This window comes from Alosa alosa, chromosome 16 (assembly GCF_017589495.1).
Source record: "Alosa alosa isolate M-15738 ecotype Scorff River chromosome 16, AALO_Geno_1.1, whole genome shotgun sequence".
NCBI classification, from domain to species: domain Eukaryota; kingdom Metazoa; phylum Chordata; class Actinopteri; order Clupeiformes; family Clupeidae; genus Alosa; species Alosa alosa.
Window position 1 is genome coordinate 7,428,062 of NC_063204.1, and position 16,271 is coordinate 7,444,332.

At 41.2% G+C, this 16,271-nt stretch overlaps 1 protein-coding gene across 1 annotated transcript in view; it reads right to left on the bottom strand.

Annotated features, from left to right (window-relative positions):
* The window catches only part of rbm33a (RNA binding motif protein 33a), a 32,401-nt gene extending 18,536 nt beyond the window's left edge, over positions 1 to 13,865 (bottom strand). The window contains 8 exon segments of the mRNA XM_048266971.1: positions 1,535 to 1,794; positions 2,241 to 2,412; positions 2,795 to 2,962; positions 5,136 to 5,388; positions 7,966 to 8,039; positions 9,125 to 9,170; positions 12,406 to 12,484; positions 13,700 to 13,865. Coding sequence (XP_048122928.1) covers positions 1,535 to 1,794; positions 2,241 to 2,412; positions 2,795 to 2,962; positions 5,136 to 5,388; positions 7,966 to 8,039; positions 9,125 to 9,170; positions 12,406 to 12,484; positions 13,700 to 13,718 — 1,071 coding nt within the window. The 5' untranslated portion in view covers positions 13,719 to 13,865.
* Positions 13,866 to 16,271: the final 2,406 nt, after the last annotated feature.

Below are 16,271 nucleotides of genomic sequence, written 5' to 3' on the forward strand. Positions count from 1 at the left end.
CACACAGAGGCACACACACACAGACACACACACACACACACAGAGGCACACACACACACAGAGGCACACACACACACAAAGGCACACACACAGGCACACACACACACAGCTCCCTTACCTATACATTTCACTTGTGTGTAATTAGCAGCCTGCGGGGTGGACGGATTAATTCTCTCACTCGATCACCCTCTCCTCCACTCTCTTTCTTCTGTGTCTCTCTCTTCTTTCTCTCTGCCCTCTCATCTTCCCCCTCCTTTTTCTATCTTCCATTCTCTCGCCACACCGCATGAAGATATCTTCTGCCCTGTAGTTATACATGCATAATATGAGCTTCAGCAAGACTCATGCATACATGTATGCTCCATGCATATAGGCCTAAACACACACACACAACCTTTTTCAATTCACTTCACGAGTCAATCAGATGGCAAAACGTAATTATTTCTCTGCTCGTCGCCATGACGACACCTCCGAGTCCGTCCGTCCGTCCCCCCCGTTCTTGACGGAAAGCCTCTGCTGTTTCTCCGCGAAGCCCGACGCGTCTTGTTGAGCGTCTGACATGGCTTCTCCTCCTCTGGTTAAAAGAATTAGCCTCCGAGAGACGTGTCACAAGAGACGGATGAAAAACTTTCAACGCCTCGGATTAAGCGCTCCGGCAGATAAGGAATAATAAAATAAAGTGCGAGAACCTTCAAATCCTCGGTAAAGTGCAAATTTAATTTTGCGTAATGCTTTCTAAATGGACTCCCGCCAAGTTATTTGGCATAATCCATATATCAACAAGGATGAGTGCGATGAACAGGGGAGGATGATCGAGTTTTTCCCCTCTCTTCTTCCCCTCTCCCAAAAGCAAACAGCGTAAGGCGTGACTATCACAGGACATGAGCAAACAAGGCAAATTATTCACCAGCACACAGAAGTGGGGCCTTTGGATAGGCCTATAAGCCCATTGGGAGATTACAGATACATCACCCCCCCAAAAGCAGAGTCAAGCGGCATGAACGCAAACATCATGACTCCTGGCCAGATTAGGAGAAGGTGAACATACCTCTACATTACCCCTGGGTAGTACCCAGAATGTCTGTGAATGAATATCTGGCACACATGAATATATGACAAATATCAGGCACACTGAATATCTGACATACAGCATTATCCCTCGATAACCAATCAACCATCAAGACAAGACAGGGTCTAGGGGTTGAGGGGTCAACCTAGAAAGAAAATCAGGGCCTAAGTTTCAGCGCAGAATTGCGGGTATAGCACATACTTCATTCAAGTCCCGCAACTCTAGTCATCATAATGTGAGAAATTCCCACACACATTTTACAGCGCTGTCTGATAATGTTAATGTAATAATGGAGCGGTGTAAATGTGGGATCGGACGGACCAACTTCTGACTTGAATCGTAACGTAACCCCATGCAGAGACACATTTCCCCTCCATTTTGAAAAATTAACTTCAAGCCCTAGAAAATAGTATTTCTTCTCACCCATAGATAAACATAAGTGTTCTAGTGGGTGTGGTTGTTTACCTGCATGCCCAGGTGCATGAGTGGTGGCCTCTGGTCGTTCATGCGCCCTCCGCGGCCACCACCAAAGTCGCCCATTCCGAAGTTGGGGAAGCCGCCTCTACCGCCTCTACCTCCCATGGACATCCCTCGTCCTCCCATGCCCATGCCCATGCCCCGTCCGCCAGGGCCTCCTCGGAAGCCTCGCCCCCGGCCTCCAAACTTGCGCTGCCTCTCCCTCTCCTCCATCTCCCGCAGGTTGGCCTTGGCCTCTTCTGACAACTCTGAAACCCAACACACGTAAATTAAGTTGAGGAGCTGGGTTAAGGGTATCGTCAATTTCCTCTACAAACTCTGCATAGGCTTCAGTTCTCTATATAAAACTTTCCAAATTGCCTCAGAGTTGCAAACTGCCTTAAATCTCACAGGCAAGAAATATTGAGTGCAGAAGGCCATTGAGGCTCATGAAAAACCCCTCATCAGAAAAGATATTTTAAAAATCCAATGCCCCTCATTTTCTTCTCACCTGCAATGAGAGATGACTAAAAGTCTGAAATAGTTTTGTTCTTTCCAAATAATTTGCTTCTCCCTGAGCAATTTGAATATGGGGTGACTAAGAAACTATGGTTCTTTTATCAACCTAGAATTATATTGACATTTCTTTCATGTCACCATTTTCTCTCTTATAAAATCACAGGTCTGAGCTGCTCTTCCCCAGTTACCAACACACCTAATGTTTCTGGAATGTTCCTCCTCTTCCTGGCTGCGTCAGACAGACGCACCACTGTTGCGTCCTTGCGCTCGGTCTTAAAGCGTAGCCGGCCAGACTCTTCGTCGTCATCATCCTCCTCGTCTGACTCTTCCTTCACCTCCTCCTCCTCCTGCTCAGGCTCATTCTCAGCCTAAGAGGACACACAAAAAAATACTCTGAAAACTTTCTAAAAAACTTTCCCATTTACACCTGTCTTAGGTGACCGCAACCTGAACCATACAGATCATCAATCCTCAATTGACCAGCCTAAGAGGACACAACCACAATGCACAGGTCACCGTCGGCAGTTATTCAGTTATAGAAAACATTACTGAAGACATACTCCTTCACCAAAAACCTTCCCAAATGCTTTATCATTTACACCTGTGTTTCAGGTGACCAGGTGATCACACTGATCACCAACTGACCGATGATGGTCAGTCATCTTTTCTAACCACTTTGCTTAGCTTCTCTCGAACCTTTTGTGTGTCTGCAGGCAGGCACACACCAAATCTGAACCATATCACACACACCTCGTCCCCATCGAAGGCCTGGGAGTCGTCTTGCTCCGGCTCCTGCTCCGGCTCCTCTTCTTCCTGGGCCTGCCCAGCCTCTGCCTCCTGCTCGTCCACGGCCTCTTCCTGTTGGTCTCTCTGCTCGGCCATCCCCTGTTCTCCGTACCCAGCGGAGTAATCATCGACCTGGGGTCCAAACACAGCAACAGTCAATAAACTAATCGGTATAATTGGCACCCTCCCTTGGGATGGCCTCCGCTCAGTTCTCAGTGCTTGTGGTGCTTTCTCGACCCAAACTCTGGCTGGGAAAAACGAAACAAGTTTATATGTGAACCAAATTAAAACAGGGGCACCAATGAAAGTCAGGAGAAGAGAGTTGAAAGCTTCATGGAATAAAATGTTACTGAGAGTATCAGAAAAAAAAAAGGGCAGCACGCTGTGGTGATGGGGAGAGAGCGAGTGAGAGAGGGATGGAGAGAGAGAGAGCGAGTAAGAGGGAGCGAGAAAGAGAGAGAGAGAGAGAGAGAGAGGGGCTGGAGGGTAGAGAGCACCTGCATTACCATAACAGTGGGAGAGGAGGCTCATTACTATTCCTGCCTCCATTTGAAATTCTATGAGATGTAAATGTTTGACATGATACACAGAAACGGCAGATAAATACACACACGCGTGCGCACACACACGGCTCAGTAGCGGGGCAAATATATAATTGACTGAGGTCTTCACAAATAACAAACATACACACACAAACAAACAACCATGCAATGACGTATTCAAGTTGATGAGTGGAAATACCTTGAACACTATATATTTAGCTGAAACCAAATTCAAAGGAAGTTATTGGGGGTCAATGCTGAGGTGATGACTACATCACTGTTACATTCTCCCCTCCTCCTTTACATACACAGTGACATACACACACACACACAAACACACGTGACGTCTGCCAAATCATAAAAAGAGATATTTGTCTCCCTGCCTTTCAGAATCTTCCACTTGTAGGCATCTCATAGAATTATTCAGATGATCAGCTAATCAATTACTCCATCACCATTCCAATATAGACGTCAGGCCTTAGCTGGAGACCCATAACTTAAACAAAAAGAGGCAGAAAAACATAAAACACCGAACTGTGTCTACCTGCAATGCATCAATGCGGCTCTAACAGATATGGGCAGGGTAGACCAGGCCTCTCCCTCCGGGCCAAACAGCTTAATCCCTTAAACTGTTCCACACATTAACTCTCAATACCAGCAAACACATAAATGTTAAGCCCCAGCAGCTAGGTGACCTTGTAAACAGAGATATCGCTAGCACACATGAATACACACACACACACACGGGGTGCATGCATGCATGTATGGCAAGTGTTTCCCTAAATACCATACATCGCTAGTCAGAAGGTCAAACGCTTATCTCTATCAGTTTATTTATGTTTTTCTTCTTTCCGGGAGGCCATATATCTCTCTTTGTGAGTATGTCCGCTGCTGTCAGAGGAGAGGAGCCCGACAGCCACATTTCAGATATCACCTGAGATCTTCCTCTTCCTCTTCCTCTTTGTTTGGATTATTTATTTATTTATCTTCTCTTTTGTGGCACCACGCTTTCTGTGCCTAACAAATAAATAAGCTGGCCGAGAAACTCATCAATCATCCTCTGCATTTCCACACTGTAAAAAGAGGTGTCTTTAAAAGGGTCAATAACCTTGTCACCTATAGAGAGGGGTTGAGTTTATCAGATGGGGTCTAAAGCCGGAGATAAAAGCCCCGTTTGCGTCTGCTCGCATCGATTGGCCGTGCGTCTCCTTCGCACAAAAGCAGGAGCAGCAGCATCTCACCTCCACCTCCACCACCGCAGCCCCCCCCCCAGCTTTAGACAGGCAGAGCCTGCGGTCACAATCATGGAGACAGCGGCTGCTACAGGCGGAGTAGCGCTACCTGCTAGCCTACCAGTCTCCAATGGGAGGAGGGAGGTCACTGGCCTGGAGCGATAATGGAGCACATTCAGCCATTAACACAAACGACACCCCCCAAACCCAACCCCCCATCTTATCATGAAGAGGCCAGAGAGATCTGACACCTGCCCCTTCGTAGCCCCAGACAGGAAATCATGCTCAGAGACAAATGAATAGGGAATGAGAGAGGGGATAAGTAGGCTAACAGACAAGCGGAGAAACCAGAGTGACAGACAAAGAGACAATAAAAGCAAGAAAGGGAAAAATAAAATGGGCAGACTAAAGGATAAAGGGCAGACGAAAAAAGTACAAAGAAATAAAAAGTAAACAGGAAAGGTTGCTGTTGACATTAACCATAACTGTAAACTAGACTGAGATTGGGACCAAAAAAAAATAAGTTCTTACTTGAAACTCGTCATCTAGCGGCTCATCGATCTGCAGGTCCAGCACCTCATCCAGGTAAGCTCCGTCCCCACCTGCCTGCTCACTGGAATAGTCCATGCCTCCCTCGTTCCCTTCATAGTCCCCAGCGTACCCCTGCTCTCCCTCGCCGTAGCCCACTCCCTCTCCAGCATTCCCTCCATAGCTCCTCTCTTCTGCATCAAAGGTTGAGCTGAGGCCCAGTGTGGCATTTAGACTAACAGAGGCACCCTGACCACTTTGGGGGAGAGAGATGAAAACAAAACAAACAAAACAAACAAAATAAGGTGAGTTACAATGCATTTGTTGTGTCGTTTTGAGAGAAAGTGGAATAGAGCATTAGGTTAGTAGCTGGGCAGTATGATCAAAAATTTATATCACGGTATATGACGGTATTTTTTTTCCCCATGCATAATCAGATGTTTACAGCATTTTCTACAGGTTGAGAGAGGAATTGCTGCAGTAGATTGACTATTGGTCTATTTTACGGTCATGATGTTGAATAACTCCGCACTAGTGGTAATGCAGGTTTGCATGGCCCCAGAAAATGATGCTGTTTACAAAGAGCCACTCATGATTCTAATGAAGTGAGGAATCAGAATGCAAAGACAATTGCAGTCAAAATACAGAACTCTTACTGTGCAAATTTCACAAACATCTTGTATAAAACCAATACAAAAAGTAGTGCAACTTGCAATAATTATACTTTTTTGAAAATTATACAATTGAAAATAAAACCTCTCTGCCAATATGCCCATCAAAACGTCGAAACATGCCTTTTTGTTATTGTGTGGTTTACATGACGTTAGTGGTATGTGAATGTCTTGTTAGCCTGCCATGAGCTTCGGTTCGTTTCGCTAGGCAAAACATTAACAAAAAAGTTCGATTTGGTGCACTGATGACAGTCAGGATCATTTCTAACTAGCCAGCTAGTATTGTTCAGTTCATGTCTATAACATGCTTTACTTGATACCTGGATAATTTCAGCGAATATTCTTAAGGTGAGATGAAAGAACATTAAACTTCACTTCGTTCGGTGGGTTGCTAACTAACGACATTGTCTACTACTAGCCAGCTAGTTAGAGCTGTTGAACCATCTCAATAGAATTTTTGTGACGGTAAATCCCTTTCAATGCAGTATCCCTTAACGTTTTTTCTTAACTAAAGAAACATTTTAAGGTATTCTGTGCAACACCCTTAAATAAACCCCTTACCTAAGGAGAAATTAAGCCTTAAGGGTCATCCTTCGGGAAAAACTTAAGGTGTTTTGTGTTCACTAGGCCCTCATAGTCGCACCATGCGGCGTGTGAAAAAAAGTCCCGTCTGAAACACTGTCGTGGGGCGGCGTTCCCAAACGTTAGGTAATCAAATACACCCGGTATGGCGGTATATTAAAAATTCATATCATAACGAAAATATACACCGGTATACGGCGTGAACCGGTATACCACCCAGCACTACATTAGGTCCAATATTCCAATATGTGGTTTAATGTTCTGCATCACTCATTAGTAGGTCACTTTGAAACTACTGTTGTCACGATACCGAAATTATGACTTCGATACGATACCTGCCATAAATATCTCGATGCTCGATACTGAAACGATACCACGACGAAATCCTAAAATATCTGGAAAAGAAAGGACGCAGACCTCCTCCAGGTAAATTGAGTCATTTGCGTTGAATTTGGTGCACTTTTGTAGTGTGCAGGTCAATTCTGGGTTGTAAACTTCCTACATAATTATTATAGTCAGTAAAATAGTAATTTGTGTGTGACTAAGTACTTTATTGTTTGTTATAGTTCATTTACATTGTGTTGTGGCAATAAAGTACCTTTAAATAGCCAACGCTAGATCAAGGTCAGTGTTGAAATTACTGCATGCAAATCACTGAATGCTATGCAGAGGGGCCTAATCTTTAGGTCACCTGATGTAGGCTACCCTAGGCCTTCCCATGTTTATGGGATTTCTTTGACAGTTGCAAAGGGGAAAAGGTGAAGATAGTCTTCTTTGCTCCCAGTGTACAAGTACGACGTTCCAACCAGGTCCTCGTCAGATAGGCCTACACCATTACCTATTGCAATATATCTGTGTACATTACGTCTATTTCTTTGAGAACATTATTTGCTACCACGTAACAATAAGCCGCTATGGTAATGTTATAGGCCTACTAGCGTGAATATTGCGTTTTCATCACATTAGCACACTATGATCAGTCGTTATGTCTCATCAAAATGCACTGAAGGAAGGTTCCCTTTCTCCCGGAAAACCACACTCATTTCAGTTAGGCTAGACTAAAACTGAAGAGATGAACTTGGCACTAATCATGTAGGGGTGTTTTCTGTAGCCTATTTGTTATTGATATTGTTTGCTATTGATAATGTAAGGCACCAGGGTTGTTGTTTGTTTTGCATTAAATGCCATTGGAGTCATTGATTAGGGTAGCCTGGATGTCTCCTGACTCTGCCACTGTTACTGTATGACTATCCATCCTTTGCTGTTGTGTACTGGATAAGCTCTGGATAATTCTGTGTCAAATCAGACGCATATTCTGGTGCTTCGTGTGTGCCTCTTCTGTATACAGCCAAATTAAACTCTGCATCTTGATTGCACTTCTCCGTGACTGGATCTTGTGACTCTCTTTGGTATGCCATATTTTTACCAACAGTTTGAAGTCAAAATGTCATGTTTTTGCTTTCTAAATTTATATATTAATTTATTTCCTCTGCTATCTAAAAAGAGGTTATTTTTCTGCCGTTCCCACTGTGTCGTCTTCAACACTGATTTCAAGGTGAGCAGAACTGGCATGGCCTTACCTGACATTCCCTTCATCCTCATCGCTCTGCAAGAGGTCGTCATTAAGCTCCTCGTCTGAGAGCTCTGAGGGGTTCTGGGAGAAAAACAGGGACCAGTGTGAGACAAGGAGTGGTTGGCATTTGGAGGAACAGCACAACTAAATACATCATTATCTCATGCCACAGAGGATGACTAAAATGCTCACCAATGTGTCTTCATTTTTTTTTTGTGACCATTTCTTTTACTGTCAGTCACCAGTGGCGACCATCCCCAGGAAAAAAATTTACATCTGCGAGCTGATGCTAGCGCATCCTTGTTCACATAATACTACATTTTCGTAGCCACTACATGGCCTGAACTGTGCATAGCACTTTTCACACCCAAGAGACATAAACAAATGTCTAAGCTACAATTTCCCCACCTGCCAAAAGTTTGAAGGAAAAATAAAACCTTGCTCTATTTATGTGTTGAGCTAACATGTCGACAGGTACTATCTGACACCAGGCACGATACAAGCACCTTAGTTAATATGAAACCTATTCAGTTGCCATTTTTCTTGTTTACATATCAAATTAACGTGTTGTTTATGAATAACTCTGGCTGCTAATCTGCCTGCTACCGAGTCCCTAGCAAAGCACTGCAAAGACAGTTTATTACGCATATAATTGAGCAGAGTGTCACTGCTGTAGTTTTCCTTATTGTGCTGTTTCTGATTATATCCCATTGTCCCAAGTACGTGAAAGACTAAATCTACAACTTGGTTTTTCTAAAACAAATGTATTGTTGTAAAATCATAGAATATGCCTAGCAGCTACAGGCAGGTGGAAAAGGCAAAACTGGTTCATCTTGTTCAGCAAAGTGTGTTTTGCTAGAACCCTGCTCTAAATGGTCACACACAAGTAGTCCTGTTCCCTCCGCAAAGATGTATTCACTTGGGCAAATCAGTCATTAAGATAGCAATTCAAAGTGATATCGGCAAGAAAACTAAGCACAGCCTAAACTACACTGAAAAAAAAGTGTGCAACATGAGTGTGTAAATCTTTGCTCCTATTACTTCAATTTGGCTTGTAAATATTTTACGTATCGGATTAGTTGGTCCAAAGATTTTTGTGCGAGTCTGAAGCCCTGCATGGAAGTGCTTACATTTTTAAATGAAAAGGCCTTGAGGGGCTCACAAACCTTTTTGTTTGTCCAGTCTTCCTCCAGCAGGTCCTCTTCAAGGTCACTAAAAAGAGACATAACACAGGTGACAGGTGAGGTCATAGGCTAGTTCACACAGGAGGGAGCAACATTCTTGTGCGTCAACACTGACCTATTCAACTTTCCTAACATAACCTGCAGAAACTAAAAATTACTTTTTTAAAATCCCAAACTACAATCAGTAATAGGCTAATGTGCGGTCACAGAAGCTCCGGGACCCGCCCATTTAAAACTATAATTACAAGGCAAGTCAAAGGCTAACAAAAGTCACTTGGGGTATTGCTCAAGGGACATGCATTCCCACAAGCTACACCTGCCTTCTTTAATGAGCACCCATGAAGACCAACAACATTTATATCTATATTCGTTCCTTTCTAAACAAAGCCTCGCTGCAATAATAGCAATATCAGTAGAAATAGACCAAATCATACACGTCTAACTCTAAGAAACAGGACACTAACCATAGCAACAGTGAGGATATTTCGTCTAAAAAAACTGCAATCAGCGCTACACAATCACTGGTTGACTATAGTGTATAGAATATGAACACAGAGGGAATAGGAGGGTTTTCCGAACATAGCTAAGACCTAGAATGTCTAAAGCTGCTTTTAATTCAGCAGAGATCATTTTTCCAAAGCACAAATGTAATGTCTTCCTTAGGTTTCACATGTTTGTTATTGGTGGGCATATGCAGTCACTTCTGATTGGTGAGCATGTCTGGTACAAGGATCACAACACTTCTCACTAGTGGGGGGGCTATGTGCACGAAAGGCTCTCTGTGTACTCGTTTTTTTTCGGTGGAGCCAGGTGTGTTTGAACCTGCCGCTATTGTTAATATAATTAAGCTTAAGTGTCTAAACGGACCCTGTTGGGTGTTTCAATACGGAATTAGCACATTACGACAAAGAAGAATGTGTTAAAATTGTTATTATTGGGCAAACAAGATATTCAGTGTTGGAGTGAAGATGAGATGTAAGCTAGATAGATACTTTATTGATCCCCAAAGGGAAATTCAAGGTCTCAGTAGCATACAGACATCACACACAACATTCACTAACAGCAGAAAAAGTAATAAAAAGTATATAATATAAAAAACACAACAAGCAATAAAGACAGTAGAAGATAAAGAATATACTAAAATACAAATTATACTAAATAACACTAAATCTAAATCAAGTCTAAAACCGTAACCTCATAGTGGGGTGATTTAGCATGAGACGCTTGCAATGACTGAGGCAGGGACTGAGCCTGTGATTCTCTGTGCATAGTAAGGTACGGTGCTCTGTGAGAGTGAGTGTCATGGTGATGGTGCAAATGAGTAAGTCCAACAGTACAAGAGTGCAAGGAGTGTAAGGAGCAGAATATAACAGAAAATGCCATTACAACACAGTTAATGCTCCACAGGAAAAACATGAGCATACATGAAGAGCCTTTCGTGCACCTAGTCTATTTGAATGCACCACAGGCTTTAGGCTCAACATACCACTTGCTTGTTAAATTTAACCTGACAATTGTTCTTCAAATGTTACATTCTTCCCTTTTATGATGTCATCACACAGTTGTGTTTTGAAATGCGATCTTGACAGAAATTGCTGTAAATGTTGTTGTAGTGCATTTAGAGTGAGTGGGGGTGGCAGGGCGATATGGACAAAAACTAATATCTCGATATTTTTTGTGATTTTGACGATAACGATAATTAGGGGATATCCTTTAAAAGGCTACAATTTTAACATTACAATAACCTAACCTGTCACTTTGTAACCAAATCAACTAATGCATTGTCAGTCATGACACAATTCTGCCCCCACTTGTGTGTGTGGCAATGACATGGTCTAGCCAGCTACATTAAAGAAGATAGGCCTGACAGCTTCCCAAGAGAAAGTCTGAAGCTGAAGTTCCTTTCAAAAGGATTCACTGTCAAACTAAGCAGACCAACAGAGTACATATCAGTTATATCCTTCAATGTTTTGTTTAAGAGCAATCATGTAGGCTAGCATTCCAAGTTACAGAATAGAAACTAATGCTTATGGCTAATGTATATGAGAAATCCCATAGATATGCTAACGGTTAGCATAATCGATAAAAGTAGATATTTAGAGTGAATTTAAGTCCATTTACAAAATAAACATTTGGCATGTGTGTGACAATGTGGATCCACTAGCGATCATGTGACTTGCTCTGCTGCAGCCAGGGGCTTCTCCCGCTTTGCATGCACCTCCTGGATGTATGGGGTTTCAATGCGTGATTTCGAGTGTTTCCCCCCCGAAGTAATTTAAATACTCGATAACGACAATTTGCACATTGTTAAAACAACAGTCACGATATTATCGCAGACGATATATATATATCGCCCAGCTCTAATTTAGAGCAGGGATTCCCAAACTGTGGTACGCTGAGCTGCCACTAGGGAGTACGCGAGATGAAAAGGGCAATGTCGGACAGGTGTTAAAAATTATTATTTTTTTTAAAATCTTAAGCCTATGTTCTCTTTGTTCTTTTTGTTTCATAATATTGTTTTCCACACTGTTTTTGAAAGAGCTCATAGACCAGTTGCACATTTTGATTTTGCTATTTGTTATCACGCAGGGCGGCTAATTAAACATGATGCCTGGAATGCGTCAATAGAATGTGTTACATTTTTATGTGTTGGATGTTGGGGGTATGCGAGCCGAGTCAGGATGTAGGTGGTGGTACGTGGGGGAAAAAGTTTGAGAACCGCTGATTTAGAGTAATAATTTTAAAAATGTGTGCATCTCCTCTGATTTGTCTACACATTAGTTAACATCAAAGAAAACATGTGTTAACCTGACATTTGCTCTTTAACAACCTGCGACAGACCTACTGTATTAACATATAGCCTAAATTGCATTTGTTGTGGTTTGCAAATCATGTTATTTCAAATAATATAGCCTACTATTGATATCTGGCAGTGCAAGTTAATCAATTGATATGGAAAACAGCCCAATAAAATGTAAATCACAATTTTGAGATAGAAATGGCATGGTAACAGAATACTTAGATAATACTCAAATCAAGCTCTCTACCAAACACTGCTTCCTTAGGCATGTCTCACAACTGTGATTTCACCTCACTGACGAGAAGAGCAGAGAATTATAACGCTAACCATGCAGTAATTTCTTTTAAAATCTTTGTTATTCACCATTTCAATATAAACCATGATAACTGTATGGCTTTAGTTATGTTGAGTGCTGGCTGACAGTCAAACAGGTAGGTTGAGGAAAAGAGTGCTGCAGGCCTACCTGTCAAGATCATCATCTTCTCCTCTTCTCCTCCGAGATCTCTCTGCACCTGGCTTATCATATTCGTCAAAGTTATCATCTAAAAGAGGGAGCACATCATGTCAATTAACTTACACAACTGGTTTTCAAGTATCCCACATGACTATAGGCCTATAAAGGTTAATTAGCTGTAGTTTAATTATCATGGGGATAGACGTCATGTTTTTTGTCTTTCTATTTTGTAACTTGACCAGTCCTCTTTCCTGTAACATTGACACTAACGTACATGTGACGTTAGTTTAAGAAGGTTATGTTTGTATTCTCGTAATAACTTTGACTAGAAACAAAAACAATACGAAAATGGGCAATTAATATTAGGGCAGTGAAATTACACTTATGCTAGACTAATCACACCAGCAGGACGTTGAAACAAGTGAAGAATGAAAAATCATAACTTGGCACGGGTGACAAAACTGTCAATGCGAATGTTTGCTGGCAAACTAAACGGTGTTTTTCTTACAACTTAGCTGACAAAACAGAAAGCCGTTAAATCATTTATTAGACCCGGTCGATTATATACTAATGTATATAACAAATATTAACAATAGCTGGTCAAATATTATCCAGCTTAAATTATCCAACAGACGTTTTGCTTCATAAAACACCCGCTGTTAGCTGCTATAATAATATGTAAGACGGTAAGCTAGCTACTTTCCCGATAAGATAGTTAGCTGGATAGCTGGTTATGCAACAAAGGCTAACGTTAATGTGCAATTGACCAACTGACGCTAGCTAGCTACAGAGAAATTCAATGTTTTGGCTAACTTACATGGTTAATGTTCGCCTTCTTGAAGATATTGACATTACTTGACATAATAGCATTATTCAATACACAGTTAATGTCACCACAATACAGTACTGGGGTAGATATTGAACTACCATTGTCTAGAACTATCAAATGACCGAACACCTCAGTTTAGATTAGCTGGCTAGGCAGGAAACAAGCCTGTGTGACTCGCTAGCCTCTCTCGCGCAGCTAAATTGCTTAGAACTTCACTGGTTCGCTACTTTGCCCATCGAATAAGAATCTATTAGAATGGTATGCACGTTGATAGTGTCTCACGAAATAAACAAACGCACCAGCTCTGGCAAATAACAGTCTTACAATTGCTCAAATAATCTTCGAGTAGCAGGCCTAACGCAATCATTAAAAAATACAGCTAATACACCAAGCTAGCTGACTAGCCAGCCATAGCCAACTCGCTACCCTAGCATGCCAGCGTGAGAGCTACTGCATCATTCGTAAATGTCGTACCTCCGGCATGTGCCGCCATAACACAAGAGAAATTCTTCAGTGATGGAAACTGGATTGAAATACAGGATGCATTTAAATTAGACTGGATGTAACAGTTTTTCCCAAAATCTTGACGTGACTTGTTTTTATGAAAACCTGTTTACTCAAAGTACAGAAACATGGCGACAGTAGGTCGCCCAAGTGCATTATGGGAAAATGGGGGGGGGGGATTCACTGATGAGGTTGCGCCGAAATGGCCTGCAGTTTATCATGTCGCCACTCGCCAGATGTGTGAAGGCAGCGAAAACATTAGACAGCACAAGACTCGTAGAGCGGTGAGGTGAAAGAGCATTAGGCTATCCCTATGAAATGTGCAACTAAAATAGGCTAATGAATGTAGTTCGTTCACTTGAGTTGTGTTATGTCCCGGCCATTTAGCATTAGGATCAAGTATGGATTAATCACATGCAAAACTAAGAATAGGCTACTCAAATTCATAGACTAGGCTAAATATTGGACGTTCTGTTGTCCATATCTAGACCCAATATTCTTCTGTAATTTAACCGAGTTTGTAATTTCCCTAAAAGCAACCCAGTATGTAGCCTAGTATAGCTAGCACCGTGTGCATTTAGGCTAAAAATGCCTATTTTGTGCATTTTTGTTCTTGATTTTTATGTTTGTCACATTTCTGCAGATTTTCACTCAGTGACTGATGATATTCAGATGCACACAGGGCTAAATGAAGAAGCACAGAAATCAAGCAAAATGCTTGCCAAAAATCATTGAGCCCATGTAGTTTTAAGAAGTGTTTGTCCAGTCAGCCTGTTATTTTTAGTAGGCCTGTACCTTTCTATATAAAATCTTGGTCTAACTGGGGTAGTGGCAATATATGCAGCCAAATGGCATTTTATTAGAAGCACCGTGAACATGCTCACCCTAAAGAGAAAAAAACTCAGTGAAAAAGAGAAAAGAAAAGAGAGGAAAAGTGGCAGGGAAATGTGCAGCCAAGTGAAACTTCCAAATCAATAGAATCCTGGTGAGGTGGAAGCCATTTTGTGTCTGTCAAGGGTCAGTGTCTAATCTCTAATGTAATGGGAGCAATACTTTTTTTTTTTCATTTGAAACACTGAACAGGAAGGCTTTGAGAATAGGTGGTTGTAGAAAAATAAGATTTTCCCATAAAAGTATCAGGAGACATGCACTAAGAAGTTTATGCTGCCCACACTTCGTTGACCAGCAAGTCAAATTGGGACTACTTAAAGGCTTTGAAAATAAATCACTGATGACCAGACGATTTTCAGGCGATCATTTTCAAGAAAAGTGTGTTTCAAATTCTGAATAAAAAGGTCCCATGGTTGCACAGTTATTCCTTGAATTTAGAATAAAAGGTGCATTTGAGATACAAATTTTATTCTGAGTTTAGTCTTCAAGTCAGTGAATATAAAGTGGCAGGCATGAATGCAAGTGTTTTTATTAAATGTTGAAATTTGACAATATTTTCCTTCTCTTCAGGCTTCACAAATGGGGGGAGCTTTTCACTTGTGAGTATCAGTCTCATTTACTAACAAATAAACCTTTTTTTTATCTTTGCAAGGTAAATGTCAAGGAAGTTTCTGTAGGCTAATAGATAAAACGCCTGTTTGGAAAATATAGTTAAAGTCAATGACTATTTGGCCAAGAGAAAAAGCTTGAATTATTTCATTTAGGCGTAAATAGCTCTAAACTCTAGATTTTTTTAAAATTAATTTGATCATTTTAACCAATATTTAAACAATATTTTTTTTCTTTTTAAATGTCAATTAATAGCCTAATACACTTAACACAGCAAATGTTTCAAGATAATTACAGCCTAGCCTAAATCTGATTGCTTTTGGAATGTAAAAAAGTATTTTTTTATTGTGACGATTTTATTGTTGGCTCTGACCATACCCTCACATGTAAAAGGGAATTTTATTTTACCTCTTGCAAGTGTGACATGGTTGTCTTTCCAATAATGCAGAGAGTAGAACTGTCATTTTCCATTATGCTAAACCTCTTGATTCTATTCCTATCAGCTCCCCCTAACAATTGGGCTGGAATGCTGAAAGATGGTAAATGGGAAATACCATTCAACAGTTTCTTGCTAAACAAACAAACTCTAGAAAGTCCACATTTAGACAAATGCTGTGCTCCTAAAACAGACATTGATAACTCTTTTGTTTTCTCTTGTGGTGGATTTTTGGAATAATGGACATGCCTGAATATTAGGCTATGCCACAGGATTTAATATCATGCAATGAAATTTAAAACTGAAACATAAAAAAACATTTTAGCTCTCTGGGGCATGTCCTTGTGAAGCCCTGTGCGACTTCCACTCATTTTTGTACATATTAGCTTGATACATTTACAGACTGCCTTCCCTCACCTGAAGTTCTTTTAGTTTTTGTTTTGTTTTCAAAAACATCCACCCCTATCCAATTTCAGTGTTATGCATGCGTTATGTTGTCAATTGAACCTCATTCTTAGGGCTCATCCCACCTCTGCGTTATAAAGGTAGAATGTAAAGAAGTAGACTGATCTATAGAGCGTTTATAATCATTGCTGTGCAATAACG